Below are 21,986 nucleotides of genomic sequence, written 5' to 3' on the forward strand. Positions count from 1 at the left end.
AAATGGAAAAAAAAAAAAAAAAAAAAAGAGATAGTAATGAAGTGATTTCCTCAGGGCCATAAGCTGTGATTGGAATCAAAATTGTTACCGAGAAGTTTGTAATTCCAGCCCAATACCTTGGCTGTAACAGTACTTACAGGGACTCCCATGCCTGCCTGTCACTCCTAGAATTACTGGACCTCGGAGCTATTGCTCTGTGAATGATGATCATAGTTTACGGCTTCAGCTTATTCAGAAATGTGTTTGTTGGACAAGCTCTTTTTTTTTTTTTAATCTGTCTGAAGTTTCTCTTCTAGATATAAATTGTGATTGAATGATTTAGTCCATATTGTTTCAAGTGAAAATGGTGCTTCTATACCTTGTTTCATAAAATATTTCCTTTTCTGTTAGCAAGTATCTATTGTTCTCTAGTACTTGGGGGAAAAAATTCTTCATTTTAATGAATATTACTGCTTCATGCAATTGCATGCTGCAATACCTTTTATTTAGCTGACATGTAAAGGTTGATCAGACGATCAGACTTTCATTTGTTTCTGCTTCTGGTGAAGTTAAAAGTGAGACTTTCACCAACGTTAATGGAAAAAGGTTTTGAACTATAGAAATCAGGGGACCACTCCTAACACCTTTCAATTTATGGGAGTTCTGTTATCAGCTGTAATGTTAACAGGTTTTCCTGGGGTTTATTGATTCCTGTGTGCTGTCTCATCATCTACTTCTACTCTTTGAAAGCAAGCAAATAACATGTAAATGCCAAGATTAATAGATTTTTTAAAATTTAACATTTAAATAAATTTTGTCTAAGCTTTAACACTGGGGTGGGTGGAACTATTACAAGCTGATAACTAAAGTAGCATCCAGAAGAGGAGGGAAGAAGGAATGGTCACAAGTGAGGGCTGGTTCTTGTCAGGTGACCTTACTGATGAAGACAATCAGAAGAACAGAGCTTATATTAAAGGGGTTAATATGACTCCGAAGTAGCAGTTAGACTGCCTTCTCGATCTTGTTAAAAGATAACAATTTTAATTTATTTTATTTTTCCAATTTCTATAAAAACAATGTTATTCCTTATCTTCAGCTGTGACAAAGTGGTACATGTAGGTAATTCTAAGGTAAGTTTTAAGAAGGGTACTTGGACATATAGCAAAGTGTGTTTCCATGACCTGTGACTTTCCTGTTCTTTCCCTTCTAGCAAATACAAGGGAGAACAGATAGCATTTTCTTTTTAAGTGGATCTGTTAAGCACACCTAACAACAGTGTAACTATATTACAGAAGACAGAAAATAAAAAATACTAATAAAAGTTAAATTCCACTCATCTGTTTCATTTAAAGATCTCGTGGTTTATGTCATGGGATATTATAAATGTTTAGATATATTCTTGTAATCAATAAGAGTAATCTTGTTGATTACAGTTTTTATTCCTTAGTCTGTAAAAGTAAGTATGTGCATACTACTACCAGAAATTAAGTTTTTTAATACTGTATTTTTGCATGTTACAATGAAGAAATTTCTTAACTGTAAAATCTTTTTCTCTGAACAAGGCCAACTATTTAAATAACTTTGCTTTCATAGTAGTGTAGTAGCAGCCTATGCAAAATGACAGGTGCTCAGGAGTGTTTTTTTTTTCTCTAGTCTTGACATAAAATGGCATAACGAGTCATAGAATTAAGGACAAAATAGAGCATTTAGAATTTTTGTTGTTGTTATTAGTAATTGTCTTTGTAGTTGATGAACAAGTTTTTTTCTAATTCCCATAATACATACATCTAACAGGTCAATAAAACCCTGTCATTGGAATCGACAGGTTCAAGTTACATGTTTTGTACTGTTCATCTTTTTTTTTTTCCTTTTGAAGCAAAATTAATTTTTATTCTTTTATTTTAGCCAAGGATTGTTATATACCACAGAAGAAGTGTGATACAGAGTGGAAAAGGCAGTAAAATGGAAACTGAGACATTGAGTTAGGTAGGAAAAACAGACTCCTGTATCTATTTGACTTTGCTATTTAGCTCTGTAGATCATCTATTACCATGCTTTTTAAATATGCTTTTTTGCAATATGTCCAAATTAATTAATGAAAATCTAGAGAAGCTTTGAAGAGAGAGGCCTGCTTCTTCAGCTCTAGTTGCGCCATTGTTTTTGTCCAATAGTTTTAGGATTGCTTTTTCTTCCTCTGGCAGATTTTTCTTTGAACAAAGCAGCATTGTTCCACTGCTGTTTCCATCTTTTCTCTTCTCTTACGTTGTTTTTTTTTAAAGTTTGTTTTAACAATGAGTGAGTTAAAAATTGACCTACACTTTCACTGAACTACAAAATAAATAAATAAATAAATATAACTTTGCATTGTTATGGGGCAAGTATGAAAGCCACTATTTGGAATTCCGAGATATGATTTAGTAGCTTAGTGGGTAGTACTGGTGATGGGAGGACGGTTGGACTAGATGATCTTGTAGGTCCTTTCCAACCTTGTGTTTCTATGATTCTATGAATTAATGTCCATAGCTTTCAATGCTTTTGAGCACTGAGAATTTTTTAGACGAACTCTGTTTATTTGAGAAATGCCTTTGAATTTCAGAGGGAATTATATTTTCATCTAAACTTGTCTGAAATAATGAAACTTTTATGAATTAAAAAATATATAATGTCTATCTAAAGTATATCAATACTATCTAAAGTATATCAATATCTAATTAATGGAAAAATTCAGCAATCCGCTCATTGTTTTTGTACTGGTTGAAAGCTTGGATTTACCAGTTGCTGTTTTACCAGAGTTCCACAAATATTAAAAGTGTTTTTATTTATTTATTTGAAAAACACATTTTGATTACAATAAATTTCTGGTATTTTATCAAATCCTCTGCTACATTCATGGTGATTATTAGCAGCAGGCTTTTTTTTAGTATGTCAGATAGGTAACTTTCAAATGTGTACTCACACATTTTTACTCACAAAATTTTTAGGTAGCAGACAACGCTTTTCTGGCTGCCTCATGTTGCATTGAATTTACTTCATGATTTTAAATCAAGGACCTGAAGAAGGCTGCCCTTACATAAAGTAATCACCAATGAAGCTACAGTTGATTAACTGTTGGGCTTTCATTGATTGCATGGTTACAGTTGCACAGGAAGATTTCTTACTTTATGTGTGTAGTATTAGTAAATCATGAAAGAATATTTTGTATATTGTATACATTGTATATATGCGCACAGGAAATGGGGGTCTACTATCCCATCTTGGACTTGCAAAACTGAACTTCATTTCTGCCACATCATTTAATTTTCTTCTTCACTTTCACTACAAAAATTCTACAGGCTTTTTGAGCAGGAGATTGTTCCTGTCTTTTGACTTGTGGGACTAAGCAAAGCTCTTCAGTGTGCCTGTTGCTCAGAAGTAGATGTTATAGATAGACTGCCTCATTAGAGTACTTTCCAAGGGGGACTAAAATATTCTAAGCTCTGTTCTATTCTGTTTTAAACACTGTATTGTTCTGATCCTGTCCTGCTGTGAAAAGTGAGCCTTAAAGCTAGCATAGCTGCAGTCAGTGACTGCTTCAATTCTAACCCTTCACTTCTACAGGCTGCAACACCTTCTTTCTCAGTATTAGTTGTGTCAGACCTTTCATGGTTTAGACTGAACTACAGACTGCCCACAGAATTGCATTTGAGCCAGGCTATAAGATAGCAGCCTACTGAAAAATATGGATTGCTCTTGCCCTTCTCTAAATCCATGTTACTTCCTTTTTGTGTCATCTTATCTTTGTTCTAGAAATGTCTTGTTTTTGTTGAAGTTCCGGCAATGAAATCTCTTGAACCATCATCTGAAATTGCCCCAGTAAATAAGTTTTGTTCACTTGTTTCTTTGTTTTGTATCTACTTTGCCTTTCTGCTTATGCTTTTCAGAAGGTGGCCTGTTCTTAGAGGGTCCAGTAGCAGAGCATTCAGCTAAACCCATATATGTTTCTGAATATAATGGAAGGGTCATTTGAAAATGTATATGTAGAGGATGTACTGCAGAGGTATTTCTGAAATAATTTAAGAAATAATAACTTTGAACGTGTTTCTGTGTTAGTGGATTATATTTCAACATGGTTTACTTCAGAGTATATTTTTTATTATTTCCCATCAGGCAGGGACATATAACCAGTTGTCAGGATAGCAGCTAAGCAGTCTAACAAATAAAAATCAATGTAATAAACAGTGTGTAATGGATGTCTGAGATCATATTTAGGTTGTCTGGGGATTTCAGATAGATTATTTTTAGTGGTGTTATGCACAGAATCGTAGAATGGCTTGGGTTGGAAGAGACCTTAAAGATCATCTAACTCCAACACCCCTGCAAGTATAGGAGCACGCTTTCAGCTAAACTTCTGTGTTTACTACCTGGGCTTATAACTGGTAATGAAATTGGATGATACAGGGAGATTTATCACCAAAGAACAGTGCAACATACAGGAGTGAGATGGTGCAGCTACATTTTTTCTTCAAAGAAAAGAAAGATAAAGAATGAACTGAAGTTACAAGGAAACAATTTCAGGTGTTAGTTTAAGCTAAATAAACAATGAGCAGCTCTCAGCTGTATGAACTTTATTATTGAAAGAACAGATTTAATATTATTGGTTTGATTTAAACACTTATTACATAGTTTATTGTAGAACTTTATAGTAACACTTATAAAGAAGATAGTTGCAGAGGTTTATGACTTAAAATCATATAAAGCATTTCAGCAAAATGTGGAGCAACTATCATTCAAAGTCATAAAGATACTTAAATAAGATAATAGATGATTTCTGATATTATTTTAATCCCTATATTTTGCCCAGTAAAGTTAATATGTAATGAAAATTTTATCATAATCTTCTCCACAAAATTTTAGTGCTCTAATTTGTAGTATGGTTATAAACTTCTGACTAGGATAGAAAAGATGATAATATTTCTGCCTAGAAGAAACGTTTAAAATCAAATATGAATCTGTTTATATGAATGTAGTTATGATCGTATTTTACAGTCTTTTCTTTATATGAACATATTGGCTTTGGCAGATTGGTAATTTTGGTTTTAGGGTGTGTAATCAAATTTTAAAAAAAATGTTTTTATTGAAGCTATTATAATCTGAATCAGTTACATCTGGCCAGTGGCTAACTTCTCTTTTTCTCCTGAAAGTTTTTACACTCCATATCTGAATTACATAGTTTAAAATGATTCTAAATAGATTAATCATTTTATTATTAAAATATACATGGGAGATAGTTTAAAATGGAAAGACTATACCTTGACATATGCACTTACAGAAGAGACACAAAATCTCTCTTATAAACAGTGTTGGATTTCTTGTATCTAGCAACTTTGACAAGCCTGACATAAGCATTGAATACTGCAGCATGTAATTGTTAGATTCATAAAATATGTGGGTGGGTAAAGTAAAATATATAGAGACGGCATTGTCTTGAATAAATGAATCCTTTGTTAAACATTTTCCAAAGTTTATTTATAGCACACTGCAGTTTGTAACAACAAATGTACTGTATGAAAGAGCACATGGAATTAAGGACTATTGTATACTTCATATGCATGAAGGAAAACATTCCTTAGAAGTGAAACCATTAATGTTATATTCTGAATCACAAATACTTAACCACATAACCTGCTTATATGCAATGATGCTGAAGTACTTAACGTATATATTCTTAAAGCTCTCTCAATCTACATAGAATTAAGCATTCCACAGTACTTAGTGAAGCTGGTTTTAAAGTGATGTCTATTAGAAATAAATGTTAGTGTTTTAGTAAACATGTAGGTGTTTAAAGGTGATTCATGGTGTCTTTCTTTTAAATAATGAGAATTGTGTACTGCAGGACAAGTTTGGGAAGTATGAAAGCACTTTACAAAGGAAAGAAATTGAATACAGTGTAAAATATTAAAGCTTTATACTGACAGAACTGTTTTTATTTAAATTTTTATTGAATTTTTTCTTTGAAGTAACAACAAGAGACACATACTGTTGGCAGATAAACGATGCTGTGCTGAATGAGTGGTTACTTAACCTTAGAGCTGTCAGATACCATTATTTTCAATGTCAAGGAGCTGGAAAGCTTTATGCAATGTATTCTGTTCTTCATATTAAAATGGTCAAATTTCTGTTCATTTATACATTTCTGTGCTACAGCTACATACGATATGTAGACTGCTTCAGCAGGGAATGCTGAATTTGGCTCTAGACCTGCTTACAACATGAAGCCAAATTATGCTTCAGGTTATCCTGAAAGCTCAAGCAGTAGTGCCTGAAGCACTGATGTTCTTTTGCTCTGAATTTTGAAATATTCTAATGTCTGAAGCAGGCATGCTATTGTCCTGACTAATAAAAATAACAATGTGAAAATCTCTCAAGGGCACAGTGTGTAATTTTATTTTGGCAAGAGTTTGCCATATGATAAATTCCAGTTCCATAGTTGGTATTTACCTGTTAAAATTAATTTGAGGACATTTTAGTATTTTAAATTAGGGATGGCCATTATTTACATTTCTGATGAACTTGCTATTGCAAAAGGCACGTGCACTGCTCTTGCTAGTATTTTTATGTTTGACCAGAGTATATAGATTCTCAGACATCTGGCAGCTAACCCCCAGAGAGATTTGTCCAGTTCAATGTCTTTGGGAGACGATAGTGTATATTGTCACTAGTACAATAAAAGATGTATTTTATTTTACTTGATCACAGAGTGGACACAATGCAAAATGCTGTACTGTGCTTTTGAATTCTGATTTAACATTCATTTATAAAACACAAAAAGAATTAATAGGAAAACTACAACAAAGGGAAGTCAGAAATTGTTATATGTTAAGATCATAGGATCAAAGGGTAACTCAGGTTACAAGGGACCTCAGGAGGTCATCTCGGCTGACCTAAACAGGGTCAGCTGTGAGCTCAGGACTTCATTCAGTTTGGTTTTTAAAACCATCCACAACCTCTCTGAGCAGCCTGTTTCATTGCTTATGGCAATAAATACCCATGCAGTAACTGACTTGTTCAATGCATTGAAATGCATTTGATTAATGTATGATGATCGGCTGTTTTGAGCCCTTGTCTGTGTGCAGATTTTTCCTGTTGTTTTCCTTTTTTTCTCCCACACAGACATTTTTGTTTGTTTGCTTGTTTCCAACTATATTGCTTAGCCTTGACACACCACTTTTTTTTTTTTATCAACAAATATTTCAGTGGTAGTATTCAAGTACATATCATGAAAATATTCATGAGGATTATTCATACTAAAGTCATTCAGTATATTCTTGGATGACAGTTATAATTATTTATCGCAGTAAGGGTTCTCTATCTCTCATTTCATTTTCACTTCCAGAAGGCAGGCCTTCCCTTCATGTTTTGAAGGAAAGGGCACGATCAAGAAAAAACACAGTACTTTTACTCTGAAGTTCTATAATCTCTTCTAATTTATCCTTAAAATTATGTGAACAAAGGATCTGCATAAATTGTTGTAAGAATTTCTAACAAGTGTTCTCTCCATGTGCTCAAATTCTTCATTTACCTTCCAAGAAGAAAACTGATAACATTACTGAGATGATGGGAGACGCTGAGTTGTGAGGTCGGTGAACACACTGAGGAGTCAAGACAGAGCCATGGAAACAGGCATTCGAGCGTTCCTTGTCACCTTCATCACATATGTTAATGCCAGGGACACAGAGTACCAATGGCTGAATTCCTTGATAGCAGACTCATGGGAATCAGTGGATTGTGTTTAATCTGTGGATTATTTTATTATGAAGTATGCTTATTTAACAAGTCTAATAGGTCAGCACAGAGCACCAGTGCTTGTATGATATAGAACGTGGTGAACAATGATCACGAGGAAGTTTTGGAGCTGGTAAAGTGAGTTTCCTGCACCAACAGCTAGCTCCTTCCCATTCTCTGTAGCTGACATGCTCTGTTTTAATATATCACCAATAAAGTGTTGTGTCATGTTGCCGTCCCCATCTCCACCCCGTATTTATACATAAATTGTTACTTCAGTACTTCAACTGGTTTACCTGAGGTGGGGGACAGGATCTTCTCTGCTATGTTTTCAAAAGATAAATCTGATTTGCTGTTCAAAGCGGTGGAATGCTCTGCAAATACTGTAAAGACTGAGAGCTGTGGTACTTGTGTGTTGTGCCTGAACAGCAGGAAGGGAGAAAACAGGTGCTAAACTGCAATGATTAGCATATGTATACCAACTGACGAGGTGTTAAACATAATTTCATGCAGAGGTGTCAAAACCTTGGCCAAAGGATATGTTATAACTATGTGAAATAATACAACCAGATTATATAAAACACAGTGGAACATAAAAATCTTCAAATATCAAATGACCTGGTCAAAACAGTACAGCTCATTTACTAGGATACGTATTTTCAAGAGGCTAGGGATATATATGTTCAGAACCAATGTACTTCTCAAAATGATACGATAATTTCACGCTGGCTTCAAAACAAATGAATGCTTCATTTTGTACTGCTGCAGTGGAGCCTTAAAAGTTAAATCTGGTATTTCCTTTTGTTACTTGTATTATTTACTGTGTGATATTCTTTTCCTTAAACATTGCTTGCACTGGAAGATGGAATGTAAGATTTAGTGATCTTAGTTTAAGTAGTTGCCATGGTCTGGTGCTTTTCATACATGGAAATTATCAGGTTCTATTAGAGATTGTGCTCTTCTCTTTCATTTTTATGCCATATATTCCTTATGATCATTTAATGAATGCACTTAACTGTAATACATATGAATCTGATAGTCATGCATCTTTCATGATTTTTTTCCTTTAACTTTTACTCTCCGTTTCATGCCCCAGGCATGGCTTGAACCTTTTTCCTTTCTATTGTCACAATAACTTTCATTGTCTCAACTTTCACTTTGTTGTCTTGATAACAACTGAAGGATTCAGTCCAGACTAGAAGACCTTGCTACTTTTAGCTATTAGTATTTACTTATATGTGGGCTACTGCACCCTTTATTTTAATTAAAATTGAGTGAAAAAGGCCATTTTTAAAACAAGATATTGCTTCCATTTTCTGCATTCTCTTCCTTTCCTTTATTATTTTGGTGGTTTTATGAAAAAAAAAAAAATAGTACTGTTAGAAGTGACCATCCTGCCTGGAAGTCATCCCTATGTTATTAAGAGAGCTGTCCTCTCAGTGAGACAAAGTACTACATTAAACTCATCTTCCTCCTAGCTCTCATGGGGCAGTATCCTTTCAAATTTTTCTCTGCTATTCCACTGAGATCCACTATCTGACAGGAGAACAGGGCTTCTGGGCATCTCCCTTTGCAGACTTCCGGCTGGCCAAGTTTCAACTATTTGTTTCTTTGTTTCTTTAAAAGGGAACATCCTTGAAGAGCCTGCTGATTTGTTCTAGGAGATACCATTCTTGAAGATACATTTTAACTGCCTCATAACAGTGGTTTGCTACAATGTGCTGAGACACACACATATATATATATATATATATATATATATTCCTCAAATGCTGTAAAGAGAGCTTAGATCCTAACAACACATCCACAGCCACAGAACATTGGCCTAAAATGTGTTTATTTTAGCAGAATATTTAATTCAGTGCTGGGTTTCTAAGAAAGTATTTCCAGGTTTTCAAAGGTTCAAAATAGTTCAGTCTTCACTTGCAATAAAGCCATTCTCCCTTAATTCTTCCCTTTTGACTATTACTACATACATAATTATTTTTCAAAAACATACCTTTAAAATTAGAGTGTTGAATCTGTTTTGAAAAATAATCAAATGTCTCAATCTGAGGCTCAGTGTCTAGAATAATCTTATTGCATCTGATCTTGGTTGCTTGTACCCAAGTAAATCTTTCAGGTAGGTTCTGGTGCAGTGGATCTCAACATCCTCTTGTACCAACGTGGCTTTGCTAACTCCACAGCATTTTGAAGATGTGTCTAAAGTGGCATAATATGAGATAGGCTGAAAAATGGAATGTTAGATGTGAACACTGTGGGATGCTAGCCAGGCTCTACTTTAGCTCTGCTATTAATCAATGGCATTATCAAAAGTATTGTCGAACATACGCTAATCTCAGGATGAAATATTACAATTATGACTGGGGAAAAAAAAAAAATATATATATATATATATAAAAACATTAGAACTAGGAATGGTACATTGGTTAAGATAATTCATTTCTGCCCTTAATGGAAAACACATTTTCTTGACTGTATTTTGTGTATTATAATTAACAGATTGTAAAGAGACTGAAAGGTAGCGAGCATGTTCCTCTCTAGCTGATATTTAGCACTGTATAGCAATGACTGAGGCAGTAGGATTTCCATTGTTTTTCAGTGACTGATTATTCCTTGTTGGCTAGAGTTCAAAAAGTTTTTAAGCATATGCATACCTTTTTCCACTTGAGATAGTTCAACCACAGCAAGAAAGCATTTAAGGACACAGTCATGTAGTTCTTCAGATCTCACTAGTCACTCTTGAGAGTCATAGCTATTCTTAACCTGTACAGAAATTCTGAATTGTATTTGGCTTTACATTGAGTACCAGCCTCAATATGAAGCTCATACGTCAGAATAATGAGCATGTGTTTGGAGGGAGAATATGAACAAATATCTTTCTAGACTCCTAATTTTAATTATTTTTATTATTTTAGATTATGCATTTAACAAATAAGCCATTTATTAAAATGAGACTGCCATGTTCCTGGCTGACACAAGAGGGCACTTTAAAGTAAAGTTGTTGTTTATTGATTCCTATAGTCCCTACAGCATGATAAAGATTGGGATTTTTAAAATGTAGACAACGTTTATTAACGATCTAAACAACAACAACAACAAAAAAAACCAACAAAAAAAACTGCTACAAAATAAAAACAATGTGGGTGTACATCAGGGTTAGTACATGTTGTTGAAACCTTACTCGTGTTATGAGATGGACCTGGGGTTTTGGAAAGGGAAAGAACACACACCACATGACATTCATTAACGTTCACTCAGATAATAGCAGTACCACTCACTGGCAGTAGACCACAAGACGTGCAGTAATAAATCCCCTTTGTTACAGTGTAATTAACAGTTAAAATTTCAAGTGAGGTCTCATTTGATATCTTAGATGAGATTTAGAATATGGGTTAAAGAGTTTGTGTTTCCTGTTAGTTACTGCATGAAATCTTGATTGGGGAATCACTACACAACCAGCTGCAGTGAAGGGAAGCTTTGCAGCACCTTACACAAGGTGTTGCAGGGAATGTAAATAGAGGTAATTACCCTCCACTGTGCTATTAGTGTTTTGGGATCCTTTTCTACATTGTGAGGAGGCCGTAGCTGTGAAGCTCTTAATCCCACTCATAAAAAAATCTATCAGCAAGAGCTTCTATAGCACAATTTCCTTTCTGTATCAGTGCAAGGTTTAATATCTAATTTTTCCAATAATAGGTCATTTTGTTCCCACACATGTTAACCACAAGGTTCATTTTTCTCTCTTTTGATTGTGTTAGAGACGCAAGGCAAACTTCCCAACAAACGTAACTGACTAATGTTTAAAATCTGGTGTGAGGGAGTTGAATTTTCATAGCTTAATTAGTGTCAGCAGGTTGCCAATTAATTAATGAAATTCTTTTGTGCTATCTCCAGCTGTATTTAATTAGACTGTTTTTAGAGGAGGGAAGGCTATTGTCTAAATGTAGCTAGGTGATGAGGTATTTTTCAGAAATTGTGCTTTACACCTTGTTAAAGATCTTTTTTCTTTCAAATTCTGAATTCAATCTTTTTTCTTTCAAATTCTGAATTCTTCACATTCTGCAAATGAGTACAGTTTGTTCTGTCAGCAAATAAGTAGTTAGCAAGGTTATTAACTTTATGATATGACATGGAAGCCTTTGGATTAGTGTTTTAGATAAACCGTTGAAGTTCATTGGCGAAAAAAACAACAGTGTGATTAATTAAAAATACATTTGTTAAGATCCAAGTTAAATACTGATATAATCCAACCTAATAATATGGCATTTTAGAAGAGGACTAAATTAAATTATAAGACCAGATCTTTAAAGTATTTTATATTAAAAATAAATAAATAAATAAAAATAAAATAAAATGTATAATCTAAAAGTAATGAGCTATGAGTTAATATTTTGCACAAGCTGATACTTGTGAGAAACGTCAGAATATTGCTGAATTTTTAGTAACAGAACTTCTATCTTGTGATAAAGTGAAATTTTAGTATCTCTGCATCATTCATAGTTGGATTTCCAGTTCTTCCCAGCACACTGGTATTAAAAATAGTGATTTTTTTTCAACTTTATTTTTAATTACATTTTATTAATAAAATGAAGAAACTTCTTAATCTTATTAATAAAAGTAACAGATTAGGATCAGAAAGGCTGTTTTCTTTTCCTAACTTTCTAACTCATTTACAAATGCAAGAACCAATTATCTGAATTTTACTATTTCCTTCATACTTAAGAATTCTGTATGGTTATTGCAAATTACCACAGATGGAAGGGCCCATCCTGGACATTGATAACAAATGTGAAAGATTTCAGCATGTCAGTGGAGCAAAGATCTCAAATATTTTGAAAATTAATGAAAATCAATGCATTGTTGTATCAGAGTTCAGTACCTTAGAGACATTTTTAAGTGCAAGAGTATCCAACTCATTTTCTATTGAAAATTAATAAATACCTGAGTAAAAATACAACAACAGGAAATTTAAGGTGTAGCTTTAAATATTTCTTTTCCCAGATGTAACTGTGCATTGCCACCCTCTAGACTCTGAACTCGCAATTGAGTTATTGGTCTAGCTGACTGCTCCCAGTAGCCAAACTGAGCTTTTAATATTACAGTCAGTTACAACCTAGTCTTGCACCAGGATTCAGAAATGACATATAGTTTGGACACAAGTTTGTCTGTGCTTACTTATATGTGCATAAAATGATAACAAAATTATGTTTCCATGAAAACAGAGTGGCTCTAAATGGTTTTGCTAAATCGTTTAATTTGTATGTAGGAGGAATTGTATTCCATTGCAGAATGTGGCTTTACTTAGTTCTGTATTGGTGTTAATCTGTTCAGGATTATGCCTAAACGTTATTGTTTGAAAAGTACCTGCACAATTTGAAGCAGCTATTTCCTTTCTATGCATTTTGTGATAATCTTGTCAGAGTTCCTTGGGCATCTCCATCCAGGTGCACTCAAATTGCAGCCATTGCAAATTATACACCTACCTTGGCAAAACATCCTTCCCTCAATACCACCATAATAGTTTCAGCTAACCAGAAAATTCATTCCACCAATTTTTATTTTTTATTTTTAAATTAAACAATACAAGCATTTAAGATATTATTTATATCTCTTAGCAGGAAGACTACTGGAAGGAACACCCTGCATGACTGAATCCAGTTTCCTGCTAGCGCAGTCAGACATAGGTAAGGGATTGTAACATAAATTGATCAAGCAACATCTCAGAAGCAGATAGGATCTTTATGTTGACTCTGCTGTGTAAAAATGCTGGGATTCTGCTCTAGAACACCATGGCCCAAGAAACTTTAATTTAGTTTATGTTTGTTCATACACCCGTTGACCTTCATTTCTCTTACTGCATTCATATTGGATCATTCCAGTTCTTACACTGATATTCCACACACCTGCTTCACTTTTATGAACTTCACTCTTAAGTCTCTTCAATATCTTTGTCAAATTATTTCCTTTGGTGATGAAGCCGTGATGAAGCAATATATGTAATGATTGGAAATGAAGGGCATGTTTTAGTTTCTCCTATTGTAACCTACAATCACTGTCAGAGTTACCTCTCAAAGACATTAGAATACGTACCTCCTAAAAGTCATTATTTTTAATTAGGTAATAAAATAATCTCTTCCTTTAAATTTTTCTTTTGGAGTTAATGCAAGAGTAATGTGTATGTAAAAGAAAAATAAAAATTCAGGTAATATTCATCACTATTTAAGCAACATTGCCAGCTCTTCATTTGCAAATTGTTTTGTGATCACAGGTAGGCTGATGCATCTCTGCTGACTACAACTGAATTGATCTTGCTTAGTCCAGCATTTAATTTGGCTTGCTACTGCAAAGGTGTATTAACAGAGTAGTGTGCTATAATGTATCCACTAAATCTATTCTTTATAGTTCAGTGGGGATGTAGTTGACTATTTTACTGTGGGAAAGACTTACACGTAAATGTTAAAGGGGCAGTGATAGCTTTTAGGCCTAATATTTAGTTGGCTTAGTAAAATCCACCTCTTGAAATTTACTTGTTTTACATTATTTCTTTATATGAATTACAAATAAAGACTTTCAATATATATTGAAAGAGAGAAATGTGATTAATGTAGGTATACATTTTGTTTTTAAGACAGAGTCAAATCTGAAAAGCTCTTTAGTTTTTTTAGAAGCCTAGTTTTTTGTTTGTTTGATTTTTCAATAAATAAAATCATATTTATTCCTTTTTCTCTTTAAGGTTTTCAGAAAGTTTTAGAGCAGAATTGCTGAGTGCTGCCTGTGCCTGACTCTGTCTGCTATTCTCTTTATTATAGCAACAAGGAGGTTATTTTTTTGGATCTCAGTAAGGATTTGTGTGCTTATTTTATCTTTATTACTATGTCATGGAATGTGATTTTGGTTCCCGTGTCTAGAATCGTGTGAAAAAAAAAACAAAACTCTGAACTGAACCAAACTGAAGTTTTCTGAGCAAAACAAAGCTTTCCCAAAATAAGGGAAGAGCAAAAATCTGTAAAGGTAAACATCTGTTCAGGCTACTATTGTGAAGGGCTGCTTGGATTTACAAGCAGATTGAGTATCTTTCCAGATGGCCAGTGCTTCCTCAGCTATGTTCATGTATTACTTTAGTTGTTCTAGCAGTGAAATAACTGAAATAAAAATCCAAGACCGAATATGTATTTCTAATAAGCAACTAGCTACAGTAATACAGTTCACAAAAGTTAAATAACAGGGATTCACAAAAAGAGTTACATATGAAAAAAAGTCCAGATCTTTGTTTATAAATGTGATATGTATACCACAGGTGATTTCTTTTTTCCTTTGCAATTCTCTCTGCTGGTTTAGGCAGTGTACATAATATATGCTTGTAAATTAAGAGTCTAGTTACTCTCCCAGTCACCACACTTAGAATATTATGGCATATGGTTTATGTTAACTATCTAAGCCATAATCCTGTATGTGAATCAAAAATATGTACTGTTTTTGCCAGGTTGGATGGGGCCTTGAACTACCTAGTCTAGGTGTACGCAGGTGGGTTGGAACTAAGTGATCTTTAAGGTCCCTTCCAACCCAAACCATTTTATGATTCAGATCATATAGGAATAAGCATGTTAATTCAGATTTTTCCTCTCAGTATGATTTTTACGAGTTTATGCATGAGTGTATGCATGAATATAATTGAGGTACTGAGGTTCATTATATCCTACCTTATATTTCTAAACTTTGTTATTTTATCTTCATCATTCCCATTAAATGGCAACATATATTCATATAATTTTGAACATACTATATTAATATAAATTTGAAAAGATTATCAGTTCTGTTCTCAAAGAGACTTGATGAAATTTTGTCAGGCAAACTAAGTCAAACCCAAGATGAAAAATGGTAATAGGATTAGAGTTATGTTTAACATATGAAAATGCAAATTCAGAAACTTGCCTTTTAAAATTGTAATAAAAATCTTCAATTACTGTAATAAAATTCTCAAAAGTTAGATTAAACTGACATTGTATCTACAAGGTCTTTTACATGTTAAAACTATACCACTGGGGGTGGAGTTTCAAACTGGAAAGGGAAGCAAATTGTCCCTGCCTCGAGAGTCCTCATAGGTATTGGTGTCAGCCATGTGATAAATGGGATTTTTTTTGTGTTAAACTGTTCATCATTTCATCTGCATGTTCCGTATACTTTCTGTGCAAAACTGCCAATATACAAAATTCCTATGTGATACCAAATCTTTCTTTTTTTTTTGGCTTGATTATGAGGTTGTTTTTTTTTCCCTTCCAAAATAAAAAAATCCCCTTCCCCAAAGTCACACAGCCCAGAATGTTCTGTGTCTCAGGCCCAGACCTATCACCTTTCTACTTCCCTGTTGCTAATGAGATTCATGCTATTACAGATTGCAAAAATACTTTCCCAAATGAAAAAGAAAGATTGTCTACAGAAGAAAGCAGATTGTGACAATCACTCCTTTAATATTCTGATCTAATAGCCCCACATGAGGCATTTTATTTTAGTATTAAGGAACTGAATTATTTAAAATTGCAGAAGATTGCAGTTCTATCATCTGCACTGAAATAATGGGGGCGGGGGGGGGGGGGGCGAACACAGTAGCAGTCCTTTTCTAAAATGCTGTTCAGCAAACAATGCAATCCTAGCCAGTAGGAGTAAAACTGATGAGATACACTACTTCCCTCATTTTCTTAGCCCAACAGATTCACCAATATTCCATCTCCTGCTCTCAGTGGAGGAGAAATGGGGGGTGACATTAACGTGTTTCCAGCTGTCAGGAAGAACAAGAACACTGCCTTTGTCTGCTCCTCCAGGCTTGTTTCTGGCCAGGATGTTGCCTCACATCTACCAGTTTATCATCATTTCCTTGCTTCTCTGTGCGTTTCAGAACTTTGTAGATTTCCTCCCAAAGGTTTTCAGACTCTTGTTATATCCTCATATCTACCTCCACTGCTTCAGTCCTCTCTATTAGATCAACTTCTCGGCATTAACATGGTTCCTGCGGCATGTGAGGATTTTTAATGACATGTTTTCATGAGCATGTGTTTAGGGTGGTAATTCTGTTCTTTTGGTGGCTTGTGAATGAAGATACATAAATTGACAGTGGCTTTAGCAAGCTTTGACTGGTAACAATGTTATAAGATGGAAAAATTGGTTCTGAGCTTTAGTAAACAGCTACCTTTTATCTTTTTGGCATACGGTCCTCCAGCTTGATGCCAAAGTGCTGCAAACCCATCTGTCTAGAAAAACAGAATATGCAATGATGTTATAAATGGGTCTGTGATCAATCTAACCATGAGTTTTATGATTTTTATGCACACGAGTGCTAACCTGTGTTTCATGAGTCACTGATATCTCAGTTCTGAAGACCTGCTCATGTGAATTAATTATATATATGTCCCCTGCACTTTGTCAAGAATTAAAAAGAAAAGCTTCATATGAAGAACAAAATTTGGGGTCATCTGAGGTGACAGATGCTTTCTTGTGCACAGATTCCATTGTTCAGTGCTGGAGTGGAAGGGAGAAAAAATCAGAGGCTACACCTTCATAAGTGTTTCCTTTTGCATTCTTTAATAAGCCTTTTTAACTTAGAAGACAAGTTGCAAATGTTATTGAAAGAAAATGGTGGTCCTTATTTGTGGTTGCTGACTAAGTAGATTTCTGTCTGTGTATTGAAGTTTCCATTAGTGTGAGATTTTTAAATTTAAATTTCATAGCAAGCATATTTCCTCCTGGGAATTGAAGTCAGTTCATTGTAACAAATAAAACCACGGTAAAATAACTTTGCTTTTTCACAGATTGCAGATTATTGAATTGATGCTTTAACATGGAAATTTAGCGTTTAAGATGTATGTTATTACTGTCATTTGCACGCTAAAGAAGCTCTTCTCAAAAGTACTTTTACTTTAAAACTGCCTAAGTGCTTTACACCACACAGAATAAGGCAAATCTAACTTTGTGCTATTGAACAGTAGGACAAAAGCTGTCTGTTAATAGACCAAGGAAATGATTGGGAGAAAAATGGAGTAGCTGAGTTTCTCTAAACCTATACTTTTTTTTTTTACTTTTTTTTTTTCTTAATGAGCAATTTAACTGGCAATTGATCAGTCATTCAGCATTACAGTAAATGGTCAATCAAATATACAATGATGTGAGACTGCACTTTAGACCGAATCTGGCAGCAATCAGGAATGCTTAAGAATAAATACAGAGTAAATTTCTCTCTGTATTTACTTTAAAAGATAAAAACAACAAAACATAACCAAAACCAAAACAGCAATAACAAACTACCAGGCAGTTAATCAGTTGTATTCTTTATTGTGCATGGCAACATACTTGCTCATGAATTTCCATTTTATGCTTTTGTCTTTTTTTTATTTATTATTTTTTTTTACAGGACTTATTTTTACTGTTGGATTTCAGTCAAATATGACTGCTATGGAATGGTTGCATTAACAAGGTCTCGAGATCACAAATCTTTATAGACTTGTTTAATTTTATGCATGTGAGCTCAAGGCAACTATCCAAACAGATGACATTCAGAATATTGGTATGTGTTGCAGTATTAATTCCTACATTAACACTCCAGGTAGGCTCATTACAGGGGAGAATTTCTGTTTTTATCATTTTAAAATTATAAAGCTTTTAGTTTTCAGAAGCAAATCTTTGGTTCTAATCAGGTAAAATTCAAGAACTCATCACTGTCTTGCTTCTTGCTAAAAATATAGTATGAAACAGTCCTTTGACCAGTGGCATTTGCTAGTGTGAATGAGAAATACTGTCTAAAAATAAAAATCGTCTTTTATTTACATGAGGTGTGAAATATACCATTATAGGCAGCTGTCAGTGTGAATGGGTTAACATTTACCTAATTTATAATGTGTGAAAATAGACACCTACTAGCAGAACTAGAATGGAAAGAGAGCAGTCTCAAAAGAGCACAGTTCACATAACGTTTACCCCTTTTCCCTGACTCAGGTCTTTTGGCACTGAATACATTGTTTGAAGGGTTGTTAAATATTTGACTTTTACTCTGTGACCTCCTCTTTCAAGTGTAGAAGGAAATAGAAAGGCTCAGTTTGACATCCCTCAAGAGATCAGGCGGAGTAATGGGTAGCGCTTACCTTTTTTGATCCCCAAGTTAAAGAAGAAACTTTTATTTTCCTAATAACTTGCAGTAAATGAAATTGGTATTCTCTGCGATGTGACCTAATGATCCTGGGAGGCTAAGGGAAAGTCATAGCATAAATATAAAAGTAGCTTTTGACAGGACACAGGTGAGCGACTCTGATGCATCTTCCATTGACAGTTTTTGTCTTCAGAACTGTTCAGACTTCTGGGTAATATCTGTCTATTTCTGGGCAATTTTTTTCAGTAGGCTTGGAATGGTAAGAGAATCCCCGCATCTCTACAATATCATGTATGTGTACTGTACATGATCAGCCAAACTTTTTCTTGCAGCAGGTGCAAATAATGAATGTAATAATCAATGAATGTAATAATCGGGTAGTCTGCAAATGGTACAGAGGCATTTGGCAATCGCAGTATTAAAACAAACTAATTATGGTAGCATTAACAACTCTTTTCTGCACACACAGCTTTATTTAAATTTGATTTTGACCTAGCAGAACTTGGTTTTGAAAAGAGTAGTAGTTCTGTTCTTGATTAAGACTGAACATGATTAACATTAATTATTGATCAAGCTTCTCCACATCTTCAGATAGCATCAAAGAGAGATTTATTGATGAAGTCTGAAAGGTCTTAAAACTGTAGTTATTATGCTGTAATTCCTTTTGACTACAGATTAAGTGGACTATTCACGAGATATCTTTATGCATGTGGAAACTAAGCACAAAGTCCATCTCCTAAACATTACTAGTTCAAGAATATTAAAAATTCTCAAAATCTTTATTGAAGCATGAATTTGATTTTGGAGTGTTTTGTTTAGAATTTTTTTAGGGGTGAGTGAGGAAAGAAATGCAGATGCTAGATTAGGAGATACAGGTTCTAAGATACAAGAGATACAGGAGAGCCAGTTTGCTCCTGCTTATATGTCTGGAATAGAAAATTCTGTGGCATGTGAGACAATTTTGTGGCTCTTTGTTAGTAATTAACCTTAAGACTATTTTTTTTTTTAATCTGGAAATTATCTGGAAAATGCTTTGTCTTTGAATCATTGTATTTAAAAGGAAAATAAACTAAAATTACTGTATGAATAAATAATGCTTCAGTGAAGAAAATACTATAGCAATGATCTTTAGGGAATCAGAACTATTGTTACATCAGATTGTTAATTAATGAAGGTTTGTTGCAGAATAGTGTCTCAAAATAAATTGTTATTCCTTGTCATTATTCAGGAGAAGTGAAACAGCAATTTAAGACCTTTTTAGACTAATCGATCTACTTATTTATCTACTATCCCATGTGTTCAGTAAATATTCAAATGATATCTTCTGGGTTAAAAAAGAGCAATATTTCTGTTAAACAAAGGATGATACAATAGTGGGATAAAGAGGCAGTTGCTTTAGAAGATTGGTTTTGTATGACCAGGCTCCTAGCTCCAGATGAGAACTGCAAATCCAGATGAGAGGGTATGGATAATGTTAAGACAGTAGCTGAGGGAGAATCACTCCTTCCCTTACTGTCTTCTACTGGCTATCCTGGTTAAGCAATTTCAGTCTGATATTTATGATTTTTCCTACATTTTGCATAGGGAATTCATTACCTGAATTGCTGAAATGCTTAAAGATGGATAGATATAAAACATAAAATGGGAATAAACCTATACTTGTGGGTTTTGTTTGTTTGCTTGTTTAAATCTATTGAGGTGGAAAAGAAAGCACACTACAGTTGGCTTCATATACATCTGGATGGTTATCATTTTTCAAAGTATGATGATAATGAAATACTTCTCTGGGAACAAGTATACCCACACTGGCAAAACTATTTACTTAACACCATGGAAGGTCACCTTACTCTTGTTACTGCTGCATTGTGTTATTATTTTAATTGGACTTTTCTCACTGATCTGCATGCTCAGTTTGCAAAAGATGCTAGAGAATATGTGGCTTTGGCAAGTAAACAAACTCTCTGCACAGGGTAATTAAAGCTGGGGTTAATCCCAGTATAGACAGAATTCTGTAACAGCTAGTGAACAAATGCAGTTGACCACTTGACATTGATTATTTGCAAACAATAATTCTTACACTTAAAACACATACAGAAAATTAATTTTTCATGTATGTGTTATTTGGACCAACCAGGTCACTGAGCAAAATTACATTAAAGTACAAAAATGAAGCAGGAAGAAGGGAAATGATTTACCCACTGGAGCTAACTTTTAGAAATTGAATAGCATTCCCAACAGCACTTCTGCATATCCAAGTCAACCCACGCTGTAGAGAATTCTTTCTCTTCTTTACTGGATGTATCTTTCCTTTCTCTGTTGCAAAATGAAACTTCTGTCATTGCTGTTTTTTAGATAATGTTTTTTCAGAAGCATATGTTAACCAGGTGTGCTGTAGAACTAGTAGGAATATTTCAGGTTAAAAGCTGAATTATGAAGCTGATGGTTGTAACAAGGGCAAGATTCTTTGCTTGACATCTCCAGGCAATTATTATATGTCTCTGTAATTTGTTTTAGTAGTTCTTTAACCAGAATGGTAATAAATAAATAAATAAATAAATACTGAATCTTTGTTTTCCACCTTTTGATGTGGCAATAATCATGTTTTTCTTTCCAGTCTTCATGACTGTCTTCCATGTCTGCATTACAGCCTTAGATATGTTACTACAGTGATTTAAATAATTTTGAGCATTCTGTAGGATGCAAAAAATAGATCTTCTAATAGTAATAGAGTCCATGTATCTATATGTAAAGGACTAAGATGGAATTCTTTTTGCTACAGTGCATTTTCAGGTACATTGAAACTAAATTTTATAGTTCAAATTGAAGGAAAAAAAAAGAACATTCTTCAATTCTGTTTTTGTTTTCTTTGTTTCCTACAGTTTTCCTTGTTTGTGTGGGAGGTAGCTTCTGGTTATATGGTAGCTTGTGATTGTATATATAATTAGTGAATACATGTTGTCAGTTCATTTCCTGATCTGAGACACTCAAAGGGATACAAATGGAAAATTTCTTATAATAAGGAATAATAGGATTTTTTTTTTTAATGGCCATTGTAGGTGGCCATAGAAGTAAAAATGCATATAAAGAACATGAAGAGCTCTTTGTAGGG

General features: G+C 34.0%; 1 protein-coding gene and 1 long non-coding RNA gene across 2 annotated transcripts in view; both read left to right on the plus strand.

Moving 5' to 3' along the window:
* LOC310881070 (uncharacterized protein) overlaps positions 1-21,986 on the plus strand; it is a 155,146-nt gene that overhangs the window by 118,679 nt on the left and 14,481 nt on the right. The window contains exon 9 of the mRNA XM_083797803.1: positions 13,359-13,427. Within this exon, the coding sequence (XP_083653929.1) occupies positions 13,359-13,427 (69 nt within the window). The remainder of the gene's footprint in view (positions 1-13,358; positions 13,428-21,986) is intronic.
* On the plus strand, positions 39-4,749 carry LOC310881074. Its single transcript, XR_014572112.1, has 3 exons — positions 39-1,109; positions 1,885-1,965; positions 2,961-4,749. It is a non-coding gene; the product is annotated as an uncharacterized lncRNA (long non-coding RNA).

The sequence above is a fragment of the Anser anser genome, assembly GCF_964211835.1.
Source record: "Anser anser genome assembly, chromosome: 13".
In the NCBI taxonomy this organism is placed as follows: Eukaryota; Metazoa; Chordata; class Aves; order Anseriformes; family Anatidae; genus Anser; species Anser anser.